The following is a 23461-nucleotide window of genomic DNA, read 5'->3' as shown; positions in this document are numbered from 1 at the left end:
GCTTAAGTGCGAGTTTCCTTTGACTTGCGGTATTCAAGTCACCTTGGTCACGAAGGTTTATACTTTAACATCTTAAGCAAGCATATCCGAGGAGGTGTGGACCCGAGATGATTGGGTATAAGACAAAGCGTCCGAAGGTGTTTGAATAGCCCACAGAGGATTCACCGCTCCTTGGAAAGGGAGACGTATACCTTACGGCCGCTTGTCAGAATTGTTACTAAAAGTCTTTGGCCAAAGCATTACATGTCAAGAGTACGGTACTCTTGGACACATGTACAAGTAACTTGAATCCACAGGACAAGAAAGCAGTTTGAGTTAGGTGTGACGTCATCAGCCTAGTGGGGACCGACACATAGACCATGTCCTAAACCAAGCGGGTATAAGACGGTGAAAGGAACGAGGCACGATTCAGTATAGCTGCTAAAGGGTTTAGAATTGTTCCGGAATCAATCATTGATTTTTCGGTCAATTGAGGATCATGATGTACTACTAGGTGTCTCTCATGATCGTTCTGTAATTAATGATTAATTACAGACGACCAACATAACCGGGAACCTATTGGGTCACACGCACTACAAATTCTCCGAATGACTTAAAACGAATTTGAGAATTAGATTCTCAGAATGAGAGAAATAAAGTCTGGTTGGAGCAGACAATTGACAAAATGATGGAATCCGTTTTACGAAGACAAACGAACGAAATTGATTTCGTTCAAATCAGAGGTCGTTTGGTTAGTGAACCAAATGATTCGGTTTTGAACCAAAATTGAACCAACTTGGTTTGGTTCATGATGGAAGAGCTTTTGGCGAAACGGAAGAGATGAGAAGTTTCATCTTGTGAAGATAAATTGAACAAAACTGATTTGGGTCAAATCGAAATTCGTTTGGTTAGTGAACCGAGCGAACCAAGTTTGAACTCAATTTGCTACAGTGCCGGTTTAGTTGAATCCGGTTCAACCCGGTTTAGGGTTTTTTTGGGTTTTGGCTGCCGCACGGAAAAACAAATAAAAGAAAAAAAAAACCTAAATGCGCGACTATTGTAGCTTCTGAATAAAAAGGGAAATCGTGATTTCCCAACAATATTCTTCGTCACCGCGCCTGCTTCCTCGCTCTCGATCGAAATCCCACAAGAGCATCGGCCACATCTCCTTCCCGAAGGGCTTCTCCCCCCCCCCCCCCCCCCAAACACACACACACAAGAGCGCCAACCGAAAGCAAGTGCTACGCGCGGCGCCGCGTCCTTACGCTTGCTGGATCTGGCACCGCCGCTTCCTTCCATGAACCGACTGATCGCGCAGGAGGAGGGACGACGCCGAGCAAGCTCTAGCCACCGCGCGCAGGAGGAGGGATGACGCTGGTTGTTCTCGTGAGCGCGCCTCCGCCCGTTGCGACTCGTCCTCCCTCTGGTCACGGTCCCACCTCTGGTCGGTTTCGGCCTTTGCTCCGATCGGACACGTCTTTGCTCGAGCTTAGGGCTCTCCTCCGGTGAGGATTTCTTCCGGTGAAGAGCACTGCCCTTCTCCTCCTTGAGCACGGCGGCTTCAACCAGTTCGTTCTGTTGTGTGTTCTGTTGTCGTCGGACCACCGCCGGAACACCGCTGGAGACGCTGCCAGAGATGAGACGCTATCCTTGCATTACCGGTTCCGCTGCCGGACTGTTTGCTGGAGCGGAGCCACCACTGCGTCAATGTCAGAATTTGGATCGGGTTGTATTAGGTTTTTGATGTCGAAATTCGTTGTCCGATCATCGAAAATTGGTTCCAACCATCGGATAGGTTTTCCGACCATTGCCAATCAGATCTCGATTGTCAGACGACCGTTTGTTGATTTCGCGGAAGCTTACAAAGCTTCCGGAGATTATTCCATCTTTATCAGAAACATTCCGACTATTTGTCCTAATCGATGGTCAATGGTTGACCATCGAAAACTACATCGGAAATTCGATTTCTGGTGATAGTTAGAAAGCCTTGGAACGATCGGGACAAACGTTGTTGTGTGGTTTCCAGAATAAGGCTTCTCGCGATTCAATCATCATCGATCGTCGGCTAGTACCGAAGACGATGACGCGACTTGTGGCTTCCGAAGTCGTCCAAACGAGAGCTTGACGTGGATCACCAGTAGAGGCGAGACTACGACGAGGACCGCTCGATTGATACCAATCCTGCTCAAACGTCATCGGAAAGGTACGCTTAGAATAATTTATTATTCTGCAAAAAATTTTAATTTCCTGTCATGCCTTGTACGTTGTTATTTCCTGTTTTGTCATGCGTGTGTTGTGATAATAATTAGTTTTAATTATCTGTATATTTCCGCTGCGTACGTTTGCGAAACGTGTAAACACGCGCATTGCACCAGGACGATCCCAACACTTCAAACTACATTTGTGCCAACTATTTTGGATTAACAACGTAGATCTTGTATTAGCACTGATGGAATCAATATATCTCTACAACGGTATGATATTGTCCACTTTGAGTCTAAGCTCTTATAAAATTGTTTTTCGACTCTATCCAAAAGGTTTCATTCTAATAAAGATATCTTCATCTTATAAACGTATGATCTTTTCCATGTATTTTCAATGTGAAACTTTAATTGTGTCCCAACAATCCTCCCCTCAAACTAAGGACCACTGGGAGCCTCTACTATTATCCTCATGGTTCGGGCCTCTCCTATCGCCTTGGTTTTTTTCTGAGGATCCCCATATAACTCCATATAAATCATGGCTCTGATACCAATTCTTAGTACCGATGGAATCCATATATCTCCACAATGGTACAATATTGACCACTTTTAGTCTAAGCTCTCATGGTTTTGTTTTTGAGCTCCACCCAAAAAGCATCATTCCAATGGAAATATCTTCCATGGTTCGGGCCTCTCCTATCGCCTTGGTTTTTTCCTGAGGATCCCCATATAACTCCATATAAATCATGGCTCTGATACCAATTCTTAGTACCGATGGAATCCACATATCTCCACAATGGTACAATATTGACCACTTTTAGCCTAAGCTCTCATGGTTTTGTTTTTGAGCTCCACCCAAAAAGCATCATTCCAATGGAAATATCTTCCATCTTATAAACCTATGATCTTTTCGATGTATTTCTAATGTGAAACTTTGATTGTATCCCAATAATACTCCCCTCAAGCAAAGGACCACAAGAAGCCCCTACCATTATCCTCATGGTCCAGACCTCCCCTACCTCCCTCGTTTTTTCCTAAGAGCCCACATAACTCCACATAAACCATGGCTCTGATACCAATAAATATTGTCACGACCCGATGACTTCCATCCCTATATGAAAGATAGCCTCCTTGCTTGGACAATATTCATTCCTGCATCAAAATCCATAAATAATACCCAAGAAGGATACACAAGTTGTAAGAACATAAATATACAATCTTTTATTCAATGATGTAAATAAATGTTCAACCCTTTTTTACTTTGACCTCCAGATTCGTAGACTTGAGGCGATTTTCGAGGTTTGATCAATAAAGTTGAATAGTTGTTCAAAGATGCTCAGCGATAGTTATGGAGACGATTTCTACAAAGTCTATTTAGTTTATTTTTATTTGCATAGTTGGTTACTTATACATTTGTTATTTTGACATTTTTCATTTCATTGTCTGCACAAGATCAATTATCAGTCATGTCATGATATGGTATAGTTAAAGTTTTAGGGTCGAATATTTATTTACATCATTGAATAAAGGGTTGTATATTTATGTTCGTACAGCCTGTATCCTTCTTGGGTATTATTTGTAGATTTTGATGCATGGATGAATATTGTCCAAGAAAGAAGGTCATCTTCCATATAGGGATGAAAATCTCTGGGTCGTGACATCTTGTCCCTTCATTAACTTTATATATGGCCACATCATTAATAATATAAAAAAGAATTAGTAAGGCCATATCGATACATATTGATATTTGAACCATGTTTATGTTTGTATTTGTTATGATCTTATGTTGTGTGTCCAATGTGCAGGAGTAGATGACTTGACGAATTGAATGGAAGTCCTAGCGAGCATGGGATATCGGATGCTAAGCAAACGGATACGATGGAAATCCTAGAGGGTATGGGATGTCGAATGCTAGGCATATGGATGTGATAGAAGTCCTTACCAAGCATGAGATGCAAGGTAGATGGATGTGCTAGAAGACCTAGAAGGCAAGGAGTGTCAGATGCTAAGCGAAGAAAGTCCAACAAAAATCATGACAAGGAAGATCCGAAGTAGTGAAACTCCATGCACAAAAGTCCAGTTGGTATGGAGGCCTTCTTGTATCAAGTATACTTCCAATCTAAGAGCTTTGAGTTACTGTAACCTTGGGATGAGGATAGTTTCAAAGTTCGGCAAACTCAATTTGTAATGGGTTGAGTCATGGTACCTCAGTCGACTGATACTGAGGTAACAATCGACTATTGCACAAGGAATATGTAAACCACGAATTCGAACAAGTCCAAATTCATGGTACAAGATTAGTCGACTATGTGGACTGTCAATTCGTTACCACGAATGACCATTGACATTGCAGTTTGCATGCAATCAACTACTATGCATGTACAGTCGATTGATGGAAATCACAATGTGTTTGAATTTGTGGTTTAGCATGGAAGTGATCCAAAGGTTGAACAGTCAACAATAGCAATCATCTGATGAATTCTAAAATAGAACAAAAGGTTGAACCGTCAACTAATGAATTTCGAAAGTAAATAGAAGGTTGAACAATTGATCGGTGCAGTCAACTAATGAGTTTTTAAATGAATAGAAGAAGGTTGAGGAATCGTCTCATCACAATACAGTCGACTAAACATAAAAGTAGAAGGTGATCTGGCTAAACGTGAAAACTTCAATAAATCAACCAGATATGATGAGATCAAAGTGAAACAATTGAGAGAGCATGTTCAATCGAATGCTAAAAGTTATAAAAAATATTACAGCATTCATGTAGGCATACGTGAAGGAAAGCTTTTGTGAAAGATCTCTGCTACATTGCTTTACATTGCTATGTTGTTCTCTGCACTAAAGCTCATTACAGGGATGATCTTGATCTGCATACAAAACTTTATATCCTTCCTCCGATCTACGATCAAAAAGAGGAAAGTGCACCTTACAGATCCAGAGGATCCATATCTTACTCCTATAATTTCTATAGAGTATATTTACATTTTACTAGTCTTTTGTGCTTAAATATATAGCCTTGTTGTATTATAAAAGGTTTCTTCTATCTTAGCTAAGGCAGAAAGTAGAATGTTATTCGAATTTGCAGTGAATTGTAGGACCATGGGGTAACCCTAGGGGTTGTAAACCACGTTAAATCTTTGTGTCTTATTTTTGTGGTGTATCTGTATAAGTTATGCATCACTTGAATTGTTTGTTCTTATTTCCTTTGCGTTTACTCGAAAGTAACTCATAAACAACAAAGCATGCAATTTGTGTTTTTCATCCCCCCATAGCACGCAACTGATCCAACATTTATTACGTTAATTAAAAATTTTTACTCCCTATACCACTTATAATTACAAGTTTCAACTCTAATTGATACAATTATTATACCTATAGGATATATTGATTGCCTTTCAACATATGCATACCATCTAAATCTATTTTTTTCATTTTATTATTTTTGAAGCTAAAGTAAATTACTCCTGAATAGTAGTCAGTTCAAACTACTTTTACCCTAACTATTTAGAGTCAACTATATATCTACTATCCGTTTATCTTGATGCAAAGCTATATTAACTTGCTAAAAAAGCAAAGCCAAATAATATTCCAAAAAACAAAACTACTTTTACAATGATTCGAGCATGTAAAAACGCACAGGATTTTTAGCTTTGGCATCATCCCAAGTTCCGGGGGAAGCAATCCAGATAAATTATTGTTGTCCAATAGACTGCAAAGTTCACACAAGAAAACAAAAGTAAATTTAGAAAATACATGACTAGAATAGGAGTTGCAAAACACTTACAGATGTACAATTGGCAGTGCGAAGAGCTCACGTGGGATTGGCCCACTCAATGAGTTATTGTTCATGTGTCTGAGGGGCAAAATGAAGCAAATTAATGAGAATCCTCCACAAAATGGCAACTAGGAGCAACAAGGACCTACTCACAAATGTTTTAGGTTTCTCAAATTAGCGAATGATTTGGGTACTGGCCCTGAAATATAATTTTCGTCTATTTGTAACCTATTTAATATAGGAAGATTGCCAATCTCATCAGGTATAGAGCCAAATAATTTGTTGCCACTTAGAAGTCTGCAGATAGAAGACAAAAGGCCAACTGTAAACATATCAATTAAAGAAATGCAATCATCTAAACAATACTAATAAGAGGAAGGCAAGAATTGCCAAAAGCCTAAGTTCAAGACAAAAGCAACACTTTAAGTTAGAAAGTTTTAGATTGGCAATCAGTTGACATTGCAAGCAGACAAAAACTGAGAACTACAGGGGTGAAACTTAAACCAAACTGAATATGCAATATGGTAGATAAACATATATATCAATATGTCAATCAAGCACAGAAACATTACCTGTGCAATTGTCATGCGAACATGACATAAACTCCATCAAGCTCTTCAAAGTTCCCAAATTAAATTACTTGAAGAACCACAAACTAGGAATGATCATTTTTCACTTAGTTGAAAGGAAAAAATCTTGTATCATTAACATCTTAAAGTTCAAACATATAGTTCAAGTACACAAGCATCAATTTTAAATTCACAATTTTAGTCAAGTTTCCATTGTCTTTTGGACTGCTCACGTCCAATTTATTATCAAATCTGATTATTGTAAGCTAAAATAAACCATACGTTGCCTGAATATATAATTCAAGTTGTCTAGGGATAAAGACACTAAAACTCCTCCAACCCCAAAAATGAAAATAGGCTTGCCATCACCAAGAAAGTGGTGATGGACTCAGACTGCAATCCTGAATGCAAACATCTAGCAAAGAATGGCGATACTTAAATGATATTTCAGTGGTTTAAATAGCTTGTAGCCAAAAAACCTACCTATGTTACTTTTGTTGTGGATAAGATTAATAGGATGTTATAGGTAATCTAAGATTTTCCTTGAATAGTTAGCTTGAGATTCCAATGCTAAGCCTCAGAGGTATGAAGATATTGAAATTGCTTGAAAAAGAGAAGAAAAAAAAAACAGTGTAAAGATATCTATATGATAAGTCATATTACAATGAAACAATCAAGTTCCCTGGCACTATCGGAGAGCCTGCAAAAAATTTTGCACTGATCCACTTTAATATTTTCTCAGACTAAACATTCATGATATATGATATATTACAGTATTTCTTCACATAAGGATATAGCACATATTTATTAAAATTAGAAAAACGGAAACTAAGAGAAGAGCATGCCATATATGCCATGGAAGAAAGATAACATTTACATGATTACTAATCTCTAGTTATGGGTAAAATCTTACAGAAGCTTCAAGGATGCAATATTGCCTATCTCCTTTGGGATAGTTCCATTTATCGCATTCCACATAAAATCCCTATAAAAATGGAAACAAACTAATCAAAAGGCTAGAGAGTAATGGGAGTAAGAAAAAAGTGTTCGTCTAATCCAGCTCTATTACGTATGAAAAACATAATTCAACTATATTTCAATAAAATAATAGTGTGTCCAAATTTCGTCTTTCAGCAATCAAACAATATAATGACTCACATGATTTCCAAATGTGACAGCAGCCCAAGCTCACGTGCCAGATTTCCAGATAGATTATAATTTAACAATTGCCTTGGAAAAAACGATGTGTCAGGATGAAGTCAAAAGGTGCATATGCATCCCATTATAGTAACTCAAATTAATACAACTAAAATTAGGTAATAAATGGATTCACTACTAAAAGGATTGGGAGAATATTGAAATTGGTGCTATTGCATATCAAGCAATTCTTTTGATCTCTCAACACAATGATTCTCTAAATTTTCTAAATCTCTATAACATTTTGACAAGTCAAGTTTGAGTTGGTCTACCCTAATCTCATATAACATTGGAGTAGAAATTTATTGAGCAAAGCAAACTCATAACCCTAATCCTTTTCTGACCAAGTCAATAGATAATTAGGTTAAGTATGTACCTATCATTTTAAGAGAATCTGAGAATGCCAATTGTTTAGCAATCCATTACGAATATCATTACAGATTCAACATATATTTCTTTGATTATCAAGCAAACATATGGTTCATGATTGTCTTCTGTGTTTACAATTCCCAATCAATAACAGAATTGGATATGGTAATCCACATAAACAACAGATTCTATTGGAATTGACTTTTAGCCAGTGCATTTCCTGTTCCACAACAGAACTGCAAATGGCAAACCACTTAAACAATAGAACCTATTGAAATTGATTTAAGCCAGTACATATTTTGTTTTTGAAGTGAACTAAGCTAGCTGGATGGAGAAATGCAGCTAGTATAGATCATTCAACATAGGGGAAGCCATGTCTATTCAACAGGACATGATCCTGTATTGCTCATGTCCAGGAACATTCCCACAACATTGCATGGAAACAATACTTCAAAGTTGAACCTTAAACTTATGCTACCATGTGCAGGAAAGTAACAATAAGAATGAAATAGTCAGATCAGAACTGAAAAACTATATTTGTATTCCCTCTTTCTCCAAGGAACTTAATAGACAAAAAGCTAAAAGGAATGCTTTGAAAATAGAAGAGAGAACAAGAAAATTTTATATAAAATAGGAATGTACTATTGTCATATTTGAAAATGTAGAAACAAAAGGCATAAAAAGAATTTCAAACCGTCAATCATACAGTGCTTTTATGTGCTGGTATTCATCATTTTGTGTAGCACAAATTACACCTGTCCAATTTGATGTACATGGATCTCCATTGTCCCAATTGTTAAGGCTTCCCGTAGGATCGATCAAATTTCTCTTAATAATCCTTAATGAATGGACTGCAATAAAAAAATAAACAAGCATTATCATCCCTGAATAAGAAATAGAAATTCTGACACTGACTCACAGGCTATGGCACATCCTAAACATAGAAGAGCATGTAATAAATGAGTTGTCTAATAAAATTTCAAAGCATGAGTGAAGATATATTTACAATGTTTTCACTTAGGTACTATGTCATACCTAAGGAATTGTTAATTACTGAAGAGCAAGTCTATCTCATACATTCAATATCAGTTCTACTTAACTTAAAACCTTTAATTTCCAAAGCTTTCTCCACAATTCACATAAGACTTAGAGCAGGTCCATAGTGTAAACCTACAATTATAGGGAGTCATTTCTCAGAGTGAGTGGCCATAAAACTGACTACTATATTAACATATATCTCATTATCATATAAATATAATTACTAGATATTTCTTTATTTTCTAAATAGCATTATCATCAGCAAGAAGATTTTAATTTTCTATCTTTAGTGCACCAAACATTACTTAGATTTCTATAATTTTTTTTCCAGCTTTAGCAATTCTATAGTATTTCTCTTGTCAATCATGGTTTCTAGATCATCATAGAACATATGATATTCTTAACTTTACTACGCTTTAGTTTTCTGCCTAAATTTTGGCTCCTTTATCTATTCAAAATTTCAGAATTGCCATAACTTCTCTGATGCTTAAATATGTCATCTTCTAATAGCCTTTTGTACTTTCTCAAAGCATTATCAACTTTCTTTATATATTACAACTCTATCTTAAGGCTTTCCAAGAATTGATGTAGCAACATTTTTTGTATTATTTGCCATTAAAGTCCATTTCACTTCCTATTCTGAACAGAATCTCTTCAGTTTGGTTTAGAATTTCCTCTAGCTAAACATCTTACATCCTGGGTATTTTCTTTACAAAATACACCCTAGCCCTCTAGACTTGTACTCAATAGCTTTAATTCCTTTTCTACCATAAGGAAATATGCTTTGCAACTTTACACTGAATTACCAATACTTTGCCAGTTGCCACCAAGCAGAAGACTACTCTCCAACGCTTTCTCTAGCATCAATAGTGTTTGAAGAAAATTTTTTATAATATAACCAGCTAACTTTTATAACAGACTCATACATTCTCACTGATAAATAGCTTCAACTATAGCTTTGAATGGTTAATTTACAGTGGACAGGGATCATCTACCAGTCTAGATTAATACATGAGTATGCCTGAATTTCCATAGTGCTACACTACTTAAATTTACTATTATATATAAAAAAAACACAATGCTCTCAGATAATTGATTAATGCATTTTCCCTTTTACATAAATCCAAAATAAGCTTCTTGCATACCCCACTCCTATCAGTGTAGAATCTAATTAATCTCCTCTTTTACTTTGTCCACATTAATAGAGGTTCTATGAACAAGCTTCAAATGCTATTCAAGGCAGTTACATTTTGGATATAGGATAGAACCAAGAGTTCTTCGTTTAAACTTCCAAGCTGCTAATATTGTACTTATTTTTTCCAAATCTATTCAGAAAAGCTATTCAATATAGCTTCAAGTCTCGAAAATTCTCACCAAAAACTATAATAATGAGCTACTGCATTTAGTTCTTGTCAAGATGAACTTTGACGGCCAGGTGGATTTCAAACAGAAGTCACTAAGGATATAGCTATATAGGATAAATGCCATATGATATGATGAGATATACAAGTATAAAACTTAAAGAAAATGATTTCCATCAAATTCTCATATGTTATGACCACATTAAACCATATGCTACCATATACCCTGCATTCATGTTCATTTTTCTTTCTATATCGAGTTTATCAGTATTCAGTACTTTCCTTTTAGTGTACAAATTAAGTCACTAGCAAAATGAGCCAACAAACTCACAGCTAATCATTAAACGGCGATAAAGGGAGAAAGGGATTCCTGCCTAAAAGATAATTTCTTTGATCTCTTCAACCAATAATTATAAATTTTAATACTGTTTTTTTCCTTGAATTAGTACATTTTTCCAATGATTGTTGCCACAATTTGGACAACCCAATAGGGAATCGTTTCTGTACTTGTGTTTATCTGTAACTTCTCTGCCTCCCTTCTTCATTGATTCCAAGTTCCATGCAATTTAGTATATATGTCACTATTTTTCTTTATTCTTGCAAGTTATGCATGAAAAGCTAAAGAATTAAGAAACATATTTATTGATATCAAAGCCCTGTTTCCTACAAAGGAAGGAAATAGCTAGGAAAAGAAAGGAGGAGGAAAAAAATAAAGGTTGTGAAATATTTTCCATCTGATTGTTTCCTTTGGCAGGTGGGAAGAGGGAGGAAAAAATTTTAAAACATTACTCATCAAAGATTAAAAAAAACAAAAATAGATTTAAAAGACAAAAAAATCAAATTTTTATAACTTATAAGTTTGAATTTGAGCTCCATTTTATGCAACCATAACTTTTACGCCCAAATCAGACAGAAGTAATATTGAAAAAATCTTACAAAAATTTGTTGTCATGTCCTTCCCTCTAGCTTTTTCACTATAACAACAACAATCAAGTCTTATCCCACCAGGTGAGGTTGGCTACACCATTGGGCTCTATCCCCTATTATATCATTATTTATATTTAAATAAATTTTATCTTATTTTATTGTTGCTAACCAAGTTTTTTTTGGTCTTCCTCTTCCTCATTTGATGTGCACATTTGTCATAATTTCACATCGTCTAACTGAAGCATTTATTGATCGTCTAAGTACACGTTCATATCATCTTAAACATGTCTGTTGAAGTTTTCACTCAACAGGTGCAACCCTGACTTTCTCTCTAATATTTTCATTTCTTATCTTGTCCATTCCTATATATTCGCACATCCACCTTAACATTCTCATCCCTGTAACTCTCATCTTCTGCTCATGTGCTCGAGTCATAATCCAACATTCAGTTCCATATAACATAGTAAGTTCAACTTCTATTTCAACCATCTTGCTTGTATTTTATGTAAAAAATCTCTCTCAGTCCCTCTGATTTGTTCACCAAAGGAAACAACAAAAAAGAGCAATCAGAAAAAAAATTTTGACACCTCACTTTATTATTTGTTTCCCACATATGCAACACATCCTAAGTCATACAACAATAACATTGAACTGTAGTTATGCAATTATAAACGTATCATTATGGCTTACCTAAGGAATAGTGTGAGTCACAATAAAGACCTGCTATTCATTGACATTGATTAGATGATGCATTTCCTTCAACATGGTATTAGTTAACGGTGAAACTTAATCTCCTTTTTGGGAAATGGGGTTAAATTCTGAATGATGTTATTGATTTAAGGATAGACAATACATCTTATCATTAGCATGTTACTGAAATAAGCACATCCCGGTAGATATTGAAATCCCGAACATAATTTTGTAGCATATAAACACAAAGCAGAAAGAAACATTCATTTGTCTTACCATTAACAATCCAACAAAGGATATCACACAATCATCTTGTTGAAGGTATTAGATTAAGGTTATTGGCATAGTGAATTTATTCTCATAATATATCGTTAAAAGTTGTCTTCTCCCACACAAGTCTCTCTTCCTCAAAAGACCGATTTCCTTGTTGCAATCTCTAAATCTCAACTTAGCTAGGAGGAGACAAGGATCAAGTCCCATCCCCTGCATCACCACACAAAGTCCTCATCAAGGTTCCATTGTTTGATCCATCGCTATTGCCATCGCACATGGAAACCACTACATGGAGCAAACAACCAATGTTGATGCATGTTCTCCTCAATAGAGACATCATCTCTCAAATGGCTTTTGTAATCTACAAACAAGAGTTGCCCACCTATGAGCAATGTTAGTCGTGCAATCCTGAATTCTCCCTACTTCCTCCTATAATTGATCCACAATCAGTCTATCACCAAAGCCACCATTTTCTCACAGTCACCACTTGCCACAAGACCACCCTATGAGCACAACCACTATTGTTGCTCATCTTCAAGATGCCTCTTGCTCTGTCTCACAATGCAAGCCCTAGAGACTTTTCGTCACTAATCCTTGCTCCTAGGATGTTATCACTTTCACAAATAATGAGTGGATATCATTTCTTACAACTCTTCTCTAGACCCTTCTCGGCCAACATGATGCAACATTGCTACTTAAAGGGATGATCCATAAGTTCAACAATAAGGTCCTCTCATCAATCTCCTCACATGCATTGATGGCGGCCACAAATAGCTAAGAAGGGCTCCACAAACAATCGTACCTGATCCCTCCCATCCTTCAAGAGCCAATGCTTGCAACTCTCCCTTCGAGAGAATGATCTCCACCTGCTCACTAAGTGGGTCCAGGAGACCCTACGAACCAAAGAGCGACTCCCCCTTTAAAGATATAAAAGCAACAAACAATTGAACAAGGGAGCACCATCACTACTAGCTTTTCTCATAACTTAACTTGACCTCCTTCCTCCACTCTCTATGAGGACTTACAAGGACGCAAGCACCCACTTGCAACTAACAACCTATTGATGATGACTCAAGCACTACTGCTACAAAGTACCAACCTCTACTTACAACCTAACTCTCCACCTACCAATAGTTGCGCTTCATGTAAACATAAGTGCTACCACTAATAGTCTCTACTCATATCCCGACCAGCTGCGTCCTCCATTAAGTTTTATTTTGCCTATGTGTGAATGTTATCATTTATATTTGTGAGAGTTTCTCTAGTTTATATAATAACTAGACATAGATAGTATCAATTCTCAAGGTTGAGAAGCTTGAGATGTATTATTGGTTCCAATTTAATAGAGTTATTCATCTAATGGGTTTAGTCCCGCATTAGTAATTCTAGATTTAGGATTTTACCATGAATTATATACATATATAGCCATATGGCTATCCATTTATGAAGTAGGAGCAATATCATAGTTTTTCGATCCCTAAATTTTACACATCTAAAGACTGGCAAAAGCACACATGTTGTTAACTATAATGTCAAAGAAAACAATGCTAAGATTTAACATCTATGACTCTGAATTTTGAAATTTACCTTCTGTTGGATGAGTGCTTGTCGCCTGGGTAACATGCAAAGTGCAAGTACATGACATGGCCAAAACAGCTCCATAAAATATTAGGAAAACTCCAACCATCTTGAGAGACCAAGTTACCAGCAATACTCTTGACTAAAAAACTGCAAACTACTTAGACATCAAAAATTGACTTCCCTTAAACAAAATATTAGCAACTTGCAACAACATCAACATGAAAGCTAGTATAGAGGTTAGCAAATTGCAGAGTTGTGTCCATGCACTGTTTTTACTTTCCATGTTGCAGAAGCATCTCAGATTCTTAGTGTATATTAAAAGAAATATGTGACTTTATGGCATTCAAATTTGCCATAAATATCATCTCCTTTCCTGAATCACAAATGTTACTGAATGCATACAAGCTAAGGATTATAGTGTCATGGTAACTGAAGTGAAACCGTAATAGAAATTAACAAGGTTAAAGGGGAACATTCAAAATTGTGCCAAAACCAAAGAAGTTGCATAGGAGGAATGAACTAATCTGAAATTGCATAAAACAGTTCAAGGTTGATTTGACAGGATATACCTAACCAAAACTCTCTGACAAATTTTTTTGTATGCCATCATGTGAATGAAATAAGATTCTTCCTAGAATAAGCAGTTTTAGACGTCCGACCCCCATAATACAAGGGCTTAGTTAATAAGAGAAGATCATTTGGCAAGTTAAGCCAAATGGACATATGCCAATCGCGTATAACTATTCTTGTTAGAGACCTAATTCTAAAGAGTTAGGTGCCTATTTATGAATATATAAATCACACGTATGTATATGCAAAGTGATAATACATATATACATACATATGACCCTAATAATTTTCACCAAATAATATGATATTTAAGTAAGGGAATCCTCACTCTAGGATTTCTTTGTTTGTGCTTAGATCACAACATCTTCATACCCCTCCCTGCAACATCTCCACTCTCAGCCCTGATGAGCAACTAAACTGTGCGAGCTGTAAAAGAGACTCGTTCCAACTTCAAATATTGGAGCACGAGTTGATGGATCTTTCACTTGCTGTTACTGGAAGGTGTTTCACCTAGACCTATTGCCAAATTGGACAGGGTTTGCTTTAGTATTCATGCAAAAGGTCTCTTTTCTTCTTGCATTGTGGAGGTGATCCTAGTCTTTTGTCTAACCATAGTCATGTGCTGTTGAAGGATTGAATGGGGCTTGTTTAGTACTTCTATTCTTCATTTTGAAAATAGATGATTACTTCATTTTGAATTTCCTTTCATAGTTCATGCTTGTTGGCAACAAGTGGATCTTAGGTGCATATATAGTTGCCCGATGTCACGGGTTTGGATTACCAAGCTCAGAGAACATAGGAAGTCCATTTGGCCATGGGCATCCTCTCTTTATCGTCAACTCTCTTTCAAGAGAACTTTCTCACTGAAGAGCTAGCAAAAATAGACCTCTTAGAAAAAACTGGGGATCCCTCTCATGCCTATCATGAAAACTAGACGCTCTGTCCTAGCTGAGTTGAAGCTCATCAATTATAGCAATGAAATTCATTAGAGTCAACATGTTAAAGGCTCGTTGCACCAAATTTGGGAATTAAATAACTAGGCATTTCCACAAGATTGGAATTGGGTGCAAATAAAAAATTGGAACCTATTGCATCTAGGATGATGTTTCAGGATTCAGAGGTGGCAAAGAGGTTATATAGGCTTTCACTAATCACTTTCATACTATCATGGGTCCTTCTCTATTCCTAAGATTGGGCACAACCTATCTCTTTTCCTTGACACTATTCAGAATTCGATTAAACTCAGCAGTCAATTGATGAATTATGATCAGTCGACTGTTGCGTTATGATCAGTCAATTGTTGGTCTACAAATCAAGCACGGTAAATTTAGAAAACGTTTGATTGTCCACATAGCAGTTGAGTGATGAGCATCATTCAGAAATTTGATTTGTTCTATTTTGGTTAGTTTGATTTAGTCAGTTCGATTTTAACCGAATGCTCAGTCCTATGCACAACCCAACCAATCTCAGTAAGTGGTGGCAGTCAATTTGAGGGTTTTTGATTAATCACTTATACTTTTGTATATCTTTCTAGTCCCTTAAGAAGCCAAATGGCACTTGATCATCACATACCTAGAGGGGCATTCTTAATGTCCAAACTTTTGCACTTTAGCATCATCCAAGGGATTGCTCACTCTAGCACGGTATCTTTTTGGCACGGTAGGTGGTGTGTAGTATACATGCAGCAATCCATACTTCCTGAGTTATCTTAGAAGTGCCCCATCAAAGACCTATTGATTAAAGACCACTCCTTCAAGAACATCACGCGCTTTTCATTCAGCCGTCCAATGACTTTTGGGGCTCTTAATGTAAGTGGTAGAAATTGCGCAAGTTGGGGGTGGATCTCATTATGCTCCTTCTTAAGAACCCAAAACAACACTAAATAACCCATTCTGTTTTGAACTTTTGAAAGAAATCAGTCGAGAACACTCCAAGAACCGCTGAGCTAGGTCATGCATAAAATTTTCAAATCAAGGACTACCAAAATCCACAAAAAAAAAAAAAAGAACAAAGAAACACGAAGGGAATTTTCATGATCACAGACTACCAAACACCCCCGATTAATAACCCGATGATCAACAGAACCAAAATTTTACAAGTCCAAGCTTACTTCTTACCGAGAAACCACAATGCTCAAAGCCGTAGAACGCGCATGACGACCACCGACACAATCGGAGCGCTTTTGTAGAAGGGATCCGGTCAGCGCGTCGAAGAAGACCGAAGCACTCGGAAAAAATCCAGCGCTTCCTAAAGCGGACACGGGAAGAACGGGAAGAAAAACCCACTTCGCGATACAGCTGCAGCATAGTTCGGTGGCCGCTTCGCGTCTATATGTGGACTGTGGAGGGGAAAGCGACCGGAAGGCCGCGAGGTGGAGTGCGGTGAGAACGGATTGGAGATTTTTTTCTCCTTCCGAAGTGCGATGTGGAACCAGTACTAACAGGGAATAATGTCGGTAACGCACCCGACGTGACGTCGGGCTCGCAGAGTGGGTCCGCGTGGCGTGAGAGGGTTCGATCGGAGGAGACGAAAGTTGGGGAGGAGTTTTGGTCCGTGTAGCGGAGCGGAGAGGAAGGCGGGTTTCGTTTTCGTCGGTACGCGGTGGTTGACTAGTGATGCTTTACGCTCTTTTTTGTGGGGTGGGTTTCTATTAATTAATTAATTAATCAGTGAATGGTTCGATGCCAAATTGAAACCGGACGAAGCAGTACCACTTATTATTCTTACAGAAGCCTGATGTCATCCCTGACGACATAATTGTTGAAATAGTTAAACTTTTGATAAAGTTGTTGCATACTTTAAAAAATTTCTTAATTCAAATATAAACAAATTCTTCGAGATTACCATATTAGAAAATAGCTTAGTGTGTTAATGAATCTTTCGTTAGTGATTAAGATTGATTTTTTTATTTACTATGAATTAGTTTGTGTTCATAAAAGCAATTAAATGGATAAATTTAAAACAATCATTAAATTAAATACAACAATATTAAATTTTTTTTCAAGAGTAGATCGATTCTTCCATGTTATTATCCTATTTTATCTAATTTATTAAATTAAATAAAAAAATTAAACACAATCAACTTGTTAATGTTAGTAAATATAAATTATGAATTATTTTTTTATTATATTTATGAATAATATCTCATGGTCATGTTTATGATCATGCTCATTATGCGCTCATTTATAGGCTTATATAATTATGGTATTATTTAACATATAATTTTAAAAGTGCTTTTACAAATGATGTTTCTATGTTATGTTATGTTATGATTATTTTGATTTACTAAATAGATAAATCATTATTGTTTAAATAAACTTGTGACAAATCTTAGTTAGCTTGCAAACAACTAAACTTAAAAACTAAATGAAATCAATATTCAAGATGTAACAAATGAGTGTTTTCTCAAACTTACTAAGCCGCTAACTTTAAAATACAAATTATTAAATAATTAAGTAATATCAAATTAAAAGTTTTATAACATTTAGACGTAAGTTTAAATCAGATTTGCATATAACTTAGAAAAAAAAACAACACAAGCTTGAATATAATTTTAGCAAATTTATACTTAATTTGATTCAGCTCAACTCATTTATAACTTTATTGGTTGCTTACTCCTTTACTAGTTACTAAATTGCAATATCGGGGTCGTTGCTCCACAAACATTGACAAAAAGTTAGTACAGTGACTTAATTCAATTAAAATCAAATATAATTAAGAAATATGGACTTCTTATGGTAAAAAGTGATAATGTTCATCCTAAACGTCCCTCAATTCTATATTTATATAGAGATTTGATCTTTGTTTTATAACAATCTATCTTTTTAGTATCAACTCAATTATGTATGCGAAAATAAAAAATAATAAAATCGAACTATATAAACGAGTAAATTGACCTATTTATCTAAATATCATATTATTAAAAATAATTACTTTTATATTGTATAAATCCATTTTTTAGTTTACTTTTCAATTAACATGAATGGTAAATTAACATTTCCACTCCTTGACTTAGTATATATTTATTTTTACTTAATTTCTACATAAATAAATAATTAATGTTCAACGACTAATTTTCAATGATTTGACTGTGCATATTGGCTCCTATGGAGTTGGTATTTAATTGACTATAAAATAAATGAACAGTGAAAAAAATAAATTACAATAAGAAAGTTAATTTAGAGTCTATCGTAGAATATTATACTCCAAAAATCAAATAAACTATTTTTAAAAAATAATAATAAATAGAGATTTTAGTTCACGAGAAAAGCTTTACAGTGAAAATAACTTTTCAAGGCATAGAAATTTTATTTTATGAGTGGGATTACATAAATAATTTATTTTCCCATTAAAAATAATTAATGTTGCTTTGTGATTTTAAAATTTTGCGTAGTTAAAATTACAATTGCTGTATATACTGCGAGTTTGGCAAAAATTACAAATTTATTTTTAATTGAAAGAGTATTTATTATTTTGCTATGAATATTTAGTTAAATATTTTTTAATATTATTTTATATCGTTATTTTCTATCTAATTCTTGAATCGATTGGACACGGTGTAACAATTACGATTTTATATTTATTATAATATAAATCTAAAATAAATATGAAATTATAATTACTATAATACATTTATAATTACATGGATAATAGTATTAAATAGTATATAATAGTATTGGAGAGTATTTATATAATGATATATGATTGAATAATATTAAAAATAAATACGAGCCATCTAACGAAACGTAATCCTGATTTTTGATATTGTTTATGAAATTATGATGTCATTTAGATGTCTGCATGACGCACTTGCAAGTCAAATTCTTCTTTCCTCCCCACGTGACGCAATCCCATAGTTGACAAGCGATGGCAGTAATGACAAGAGAGGAAAACGTTTATTGATCCGCATAATTTCTATTTGTTTTTCACTTTGAATTTTGTCCTTGGTCGCTGTCATTATGGTAAGTGTCCATCAATCAAAATCGGAGGATTACTGCTTAATTTAACCTAATTTCTATTTATTTTTTAAAGTTAATAAGATTTTTTTAATTTATTAAAAATTATATATGTTTTGGAGGAGCAGCCATGATGTAATCATTTAAGAGCTGATTATCTTGGTTTAAAAATATAATTTATTGATCTTCGAGATATAGCTGAGATATAACTGAGTTGATTACAATGTAGTAGAGTTATAGAAGAGAATAATAATTCAAATCTTGACGAAGTCAGACAATATTCTTCTGTGTCATCACCAATTACAAATCTTTTGCAAAAAAATATAACTTACTGACTCTTATACTTATCTATACAATGATTTTTGTAACGTACAGTGAAATTATGCTTGTCATACAACGTCATAAAATATTTACAGTGAAATGAAATATAATTATAGAATTATCGCAAATAATAACTATAAAAAATGGTTTCATTTTTGTTGCACTTTCATTTTCGCGTGCATTTTCTTTGCCCTGCTATCATTTTATTATTAAATGCAAACTCATTTCAACCATTTATTGTATGTTTTTTCATTGTCGGGTTGATAATTCATTTTAAAATTAAACCAACATATTTTAAAGTTTTTAAAATAAAATTCCTCTGCTCCTCCCTCTATATTATTTCCCGAAAGAAGTAAATAAGGGGGCATTTGGTTTGGTTATTTTCCGTTTTCATTTTTTTATTTTCTAAAAGTTATTGTTTTGCTTTGTGTTTTACAATCTCATTTTCTAGAAAATGAGAAGTCATTTTCTAAGAAAACAGAAAATGATAAAATATCATTTTCTATAGAGAATGAAAACTATGATTGAAAAATAAAAAATAGGAAAAGGCGGCTATAATGCCGTACACCTCCTAATCGCATGATTATTTTAATAAAATAATTTATTAAAATAATAAATATAATTTTTTAATTTTATCTTTTAAAATTTAAAATAAATTTATATATATTTTAATAAAATAATTTATAAAAATAATTATTTCAATAAAATAATTCATTAAATTAATAAATATAATTCCTTAATTTTATTTTTTTAATTTAAAACAAATTTATATTTATTTTAATAAAATAATTTATTAAAATAATTATTTTATTAAAATAATTAGTTAAATTAATAAATATAATTTGATATTTTATTTTAATAAAATAATTCATTAAATTAATAAATATAATTTGTTAATTTTTTAAATTTAAAATAAATTTATATATATTAATAAAATAATTATTTTATTCATTAAATTAATAAATATAATTCTTTAATTTTATTTTTTTAAATTTAAAATAAATTTATATTTATTTTAATAAAATAATTTATTAAAATAATAAATATATTTTGATAATTTTATTTTAATAAAATAGTTTATTAAAAATAATTATTTTAATAAAATAATTCATTAAATTAATAAATATAATTTATTAATTTTATTTTTTAAAATTTAAAATAATTTTTTTTAAATTTATAAATATTTAAATTAAAATTTAATTAATTAATTAATTTGATTTCAATTAGATTTCATAGTATATTTGAAGTTATGTAATGTTGTATTAGAAGATCAGGTTTGACCCCTTTTTAATATGGTTGATCACATTCTTATATGATTTTTTTGGTTTCTATGATAAGATGATATTTTTATTTAAAAAATTATTTTATTTATAATTTTTTATATTAATAAATCAAACATATTTTTTAAAAAATATAATGCAGTATATCATACCAAACGTATTTTCTATTTTCTAAAAACTAGATCAAAAAATAAAAAAATAAAAATAGAAAATGAAAATTTGAAAATAGAAAAAATTTTCCAAACTAAACGCCCCTAAGTCTTTCGGACATGATATAATAGATTAATCCAATGTTTACGATTTGAATATCAATTATATTATAAAATATTTTCATCTAAAAAAAATTTGGGATGTTAATAGCTAGGTGAGGAGGTGCTGCATGCAACAAAAAAAAAAACACACACACACTATCAATTTATGTACGTTTACAAAAGTCAACTCAAGGAATTAAACCTAGAGGTGTAAATAAGTTAAATCGTTCCTGAGTTATTTGGGTTTGGATTAAAAAAAAATTCATTCGATTGAGTTAACGAATCCAATTCAAGCTTAATTTCAAATTTAAAAATATTATCAAGTTAAACTTGAACTTAACAATATTTGATTCATGAACTTGTGAACATATTTGTTTAAAGATTTGTGAGCGTATTTGTTAAGAGACTCGTGAACATATTTTATCAACAAACTCGTTTATTTTATTATACATATACATAATTAAATATTACATGAATTATAAATATTATACGTTAACGAACTAAATTCAAACTATATTTGCTTACCTTTTAAATGAATTATTTTTAAATCAAACTAAAGTTGTTCATAACCTATTTAATTTTATTATGAATCGAATTTGAGTTTAAGAATTAAAGTTTGAATCAAACTCGAACCGAGTTCAAGCTCAAGGAAAAACAAATCAAATCAAACTTAAGCTTCTTATTGTTCGGTTCAATTTGATTACTCTTAATTAAACCATGTATATCCCATGATTTGACATTGAAGATTTGCTCTTGGGACATAGCTGAGTTGGTTACGACGCAGCAGATTTGTCCTCCTGCGTCGTGACCAACTGCAGTTTCTTGATTTACCTCCTCATAAATAGTCGTGGGGCTGATCGTATGAGATCGCTAAGGTGACGAATTCGATCTTAAAAAAAAAAAGTTGCAGAAGATATTGAAGATTTTAAAAAAAAACTTTTTTTAGAAGAAAAGAGGAAATGTTACGGTCGTAAGGATACGAGCACGGATCCGACCGAGAGACACGGCCGAGTCGAGTCAACCATCCGGGGACAGTCGGCTGGAACATTAGGACCCGGATCCAGGTCCCGGGGTAATCGCCCATAAGGTCTCCATCCCAACCCGACGGCCCGGTGGGCCCGCCGAGGAGACGAATAATCTCACCGGGCCGACTCCCAGATAATCCGAGTGGGTAGCATACCCGACTCACCGACGCCCAGATAATCCGACTGAGCAGCATACCCGACTCGAGCAGAGCACCCGACTCGACCCAAGGAGTCGGGGCCGAATCGTACCTTCTGTCACTGACCACTCCATCTGACAAACACGCCGCTGGGTATGACCACGCGCCGTCTAGACGTACTCCACTGTCAGCAGTGTACTTCCTCATTAAAGACAGCACCCCTCTCAGGTACGGAGAGTACCTTCAAGGTAAGGTTCACCTTGCTTTGCCCGTGGTACGGCCCAACTCTCCCTTATATAAGGCGAGCCCCTGTGAAGGGGCCAGGTACGCTCACAGTTCCTCACTTCTTCCATTCTCGTTTTCTCTTCTGCTACCGCTGACTTAAGCATCGGAGTGGTCTCGTCGGTCCCGCCGGCCGTCCATCTCACGGTGTCTGTGTTTGCAGGCCTCCGGCGATCGTCAGCCAGTCTCAGCCGTTTTCCCGCACGGTGCCCCTGAGGAAGTGTCGTGTGCGCCCAGAAGAGGTTCTTGACGGGAACAGGAAAAGCATGAAAACCATGCAGTCCTGATCAATGTCACCGTCTCCTTAGTCGCACTCAAATTTTCGAGCAAAGTTATTTCATGGATTCATTTATTCAGCAGGTAAAGGAAAACTCTGCCCTGGAGGGCAGGCCACCCTGAATATCTCATTTTCACACATTTTTCTCTCTCAAGAATTTCGAGTTTATCCTCGCCTTCATCTCGAAGCCAATAATATTCCAGAGAGATCAATAATTTACGCGATAAGAAATAACAATCCTTGATGGATCAAATGAGGCCGATTCGGAATGAAATTACGAGCCGGCCCAACCACTTAACCTACTACCTTCTTGATCAGCAAGGCAACCTTTTTATCACATGCATCGCACGTGACAGGACTCATTTAGTTCCTCTGGCACGCCGTCGGGTCTCGCAGCAAC

The 23461-nt window shown here is 34.7% G+C and overlaps 1 protein-coding gene across 1 annotated transcript in view; it reads right to left on the bottom strand.

Moving 5' to 3' along the window:
* The window catches only part of LOC141838197 (putative LRR receptor-like serine/threonine-protein kinase At1g06840), a 58582-nt gene extending 41981 nt beyond the window's left edge, over positions 1-16601 (bottom strand). Inside the window, exons 1-7 of the mRNA XM_074725608.1 lie at positions 13970-16601; positions 8800-8944; positions 7686-7757; positions 7441-7512; positions 6112-6255; positions 5968-6036; positions 5821-5892 (exon numbers count right to left, since the gene is read on the bottom strand). Coding sequence (XP_074581709.1) covers positions 5821-5892; positions 5968-6036; positions 6112-6255; positions 7441-7512; positions 7686-7757; positions 8800-8944; positions 13970-14069 — 674 coding nt within the window. The 5' untranslated portion in view covers positions 14070-16601. The remainder of the gene's footprint in view (positions 1-5820; positions 5893-5967; positions 6037-6111; positions 6256-7440; positions 7513-7685; positions 7758-8799; positions 8945-13969) is intronic.
* Positions 16602-23461: the final 6860 nt, after the last annotated feature.

This window comes from Curcuma longa, chromosome 11 (assembly GCF_044706935.1).
Source record: "Curcuma longa cultivar G26 ecotype Majalengka, Jawa Barat chromosome 11, ITB_CL_G26_1.1, whole genome shotgun sequence".
Taxonomy (NCBI): Eukaryota; Viridiplantae; Streptophyta; class Magnoliopsida; order Zingiberales; family Zingiberaceae; genus Curcuma; species Curcuma longa.
This window is presented reverse-complemented; position numbering and strand designations above follow the sequence as displayed.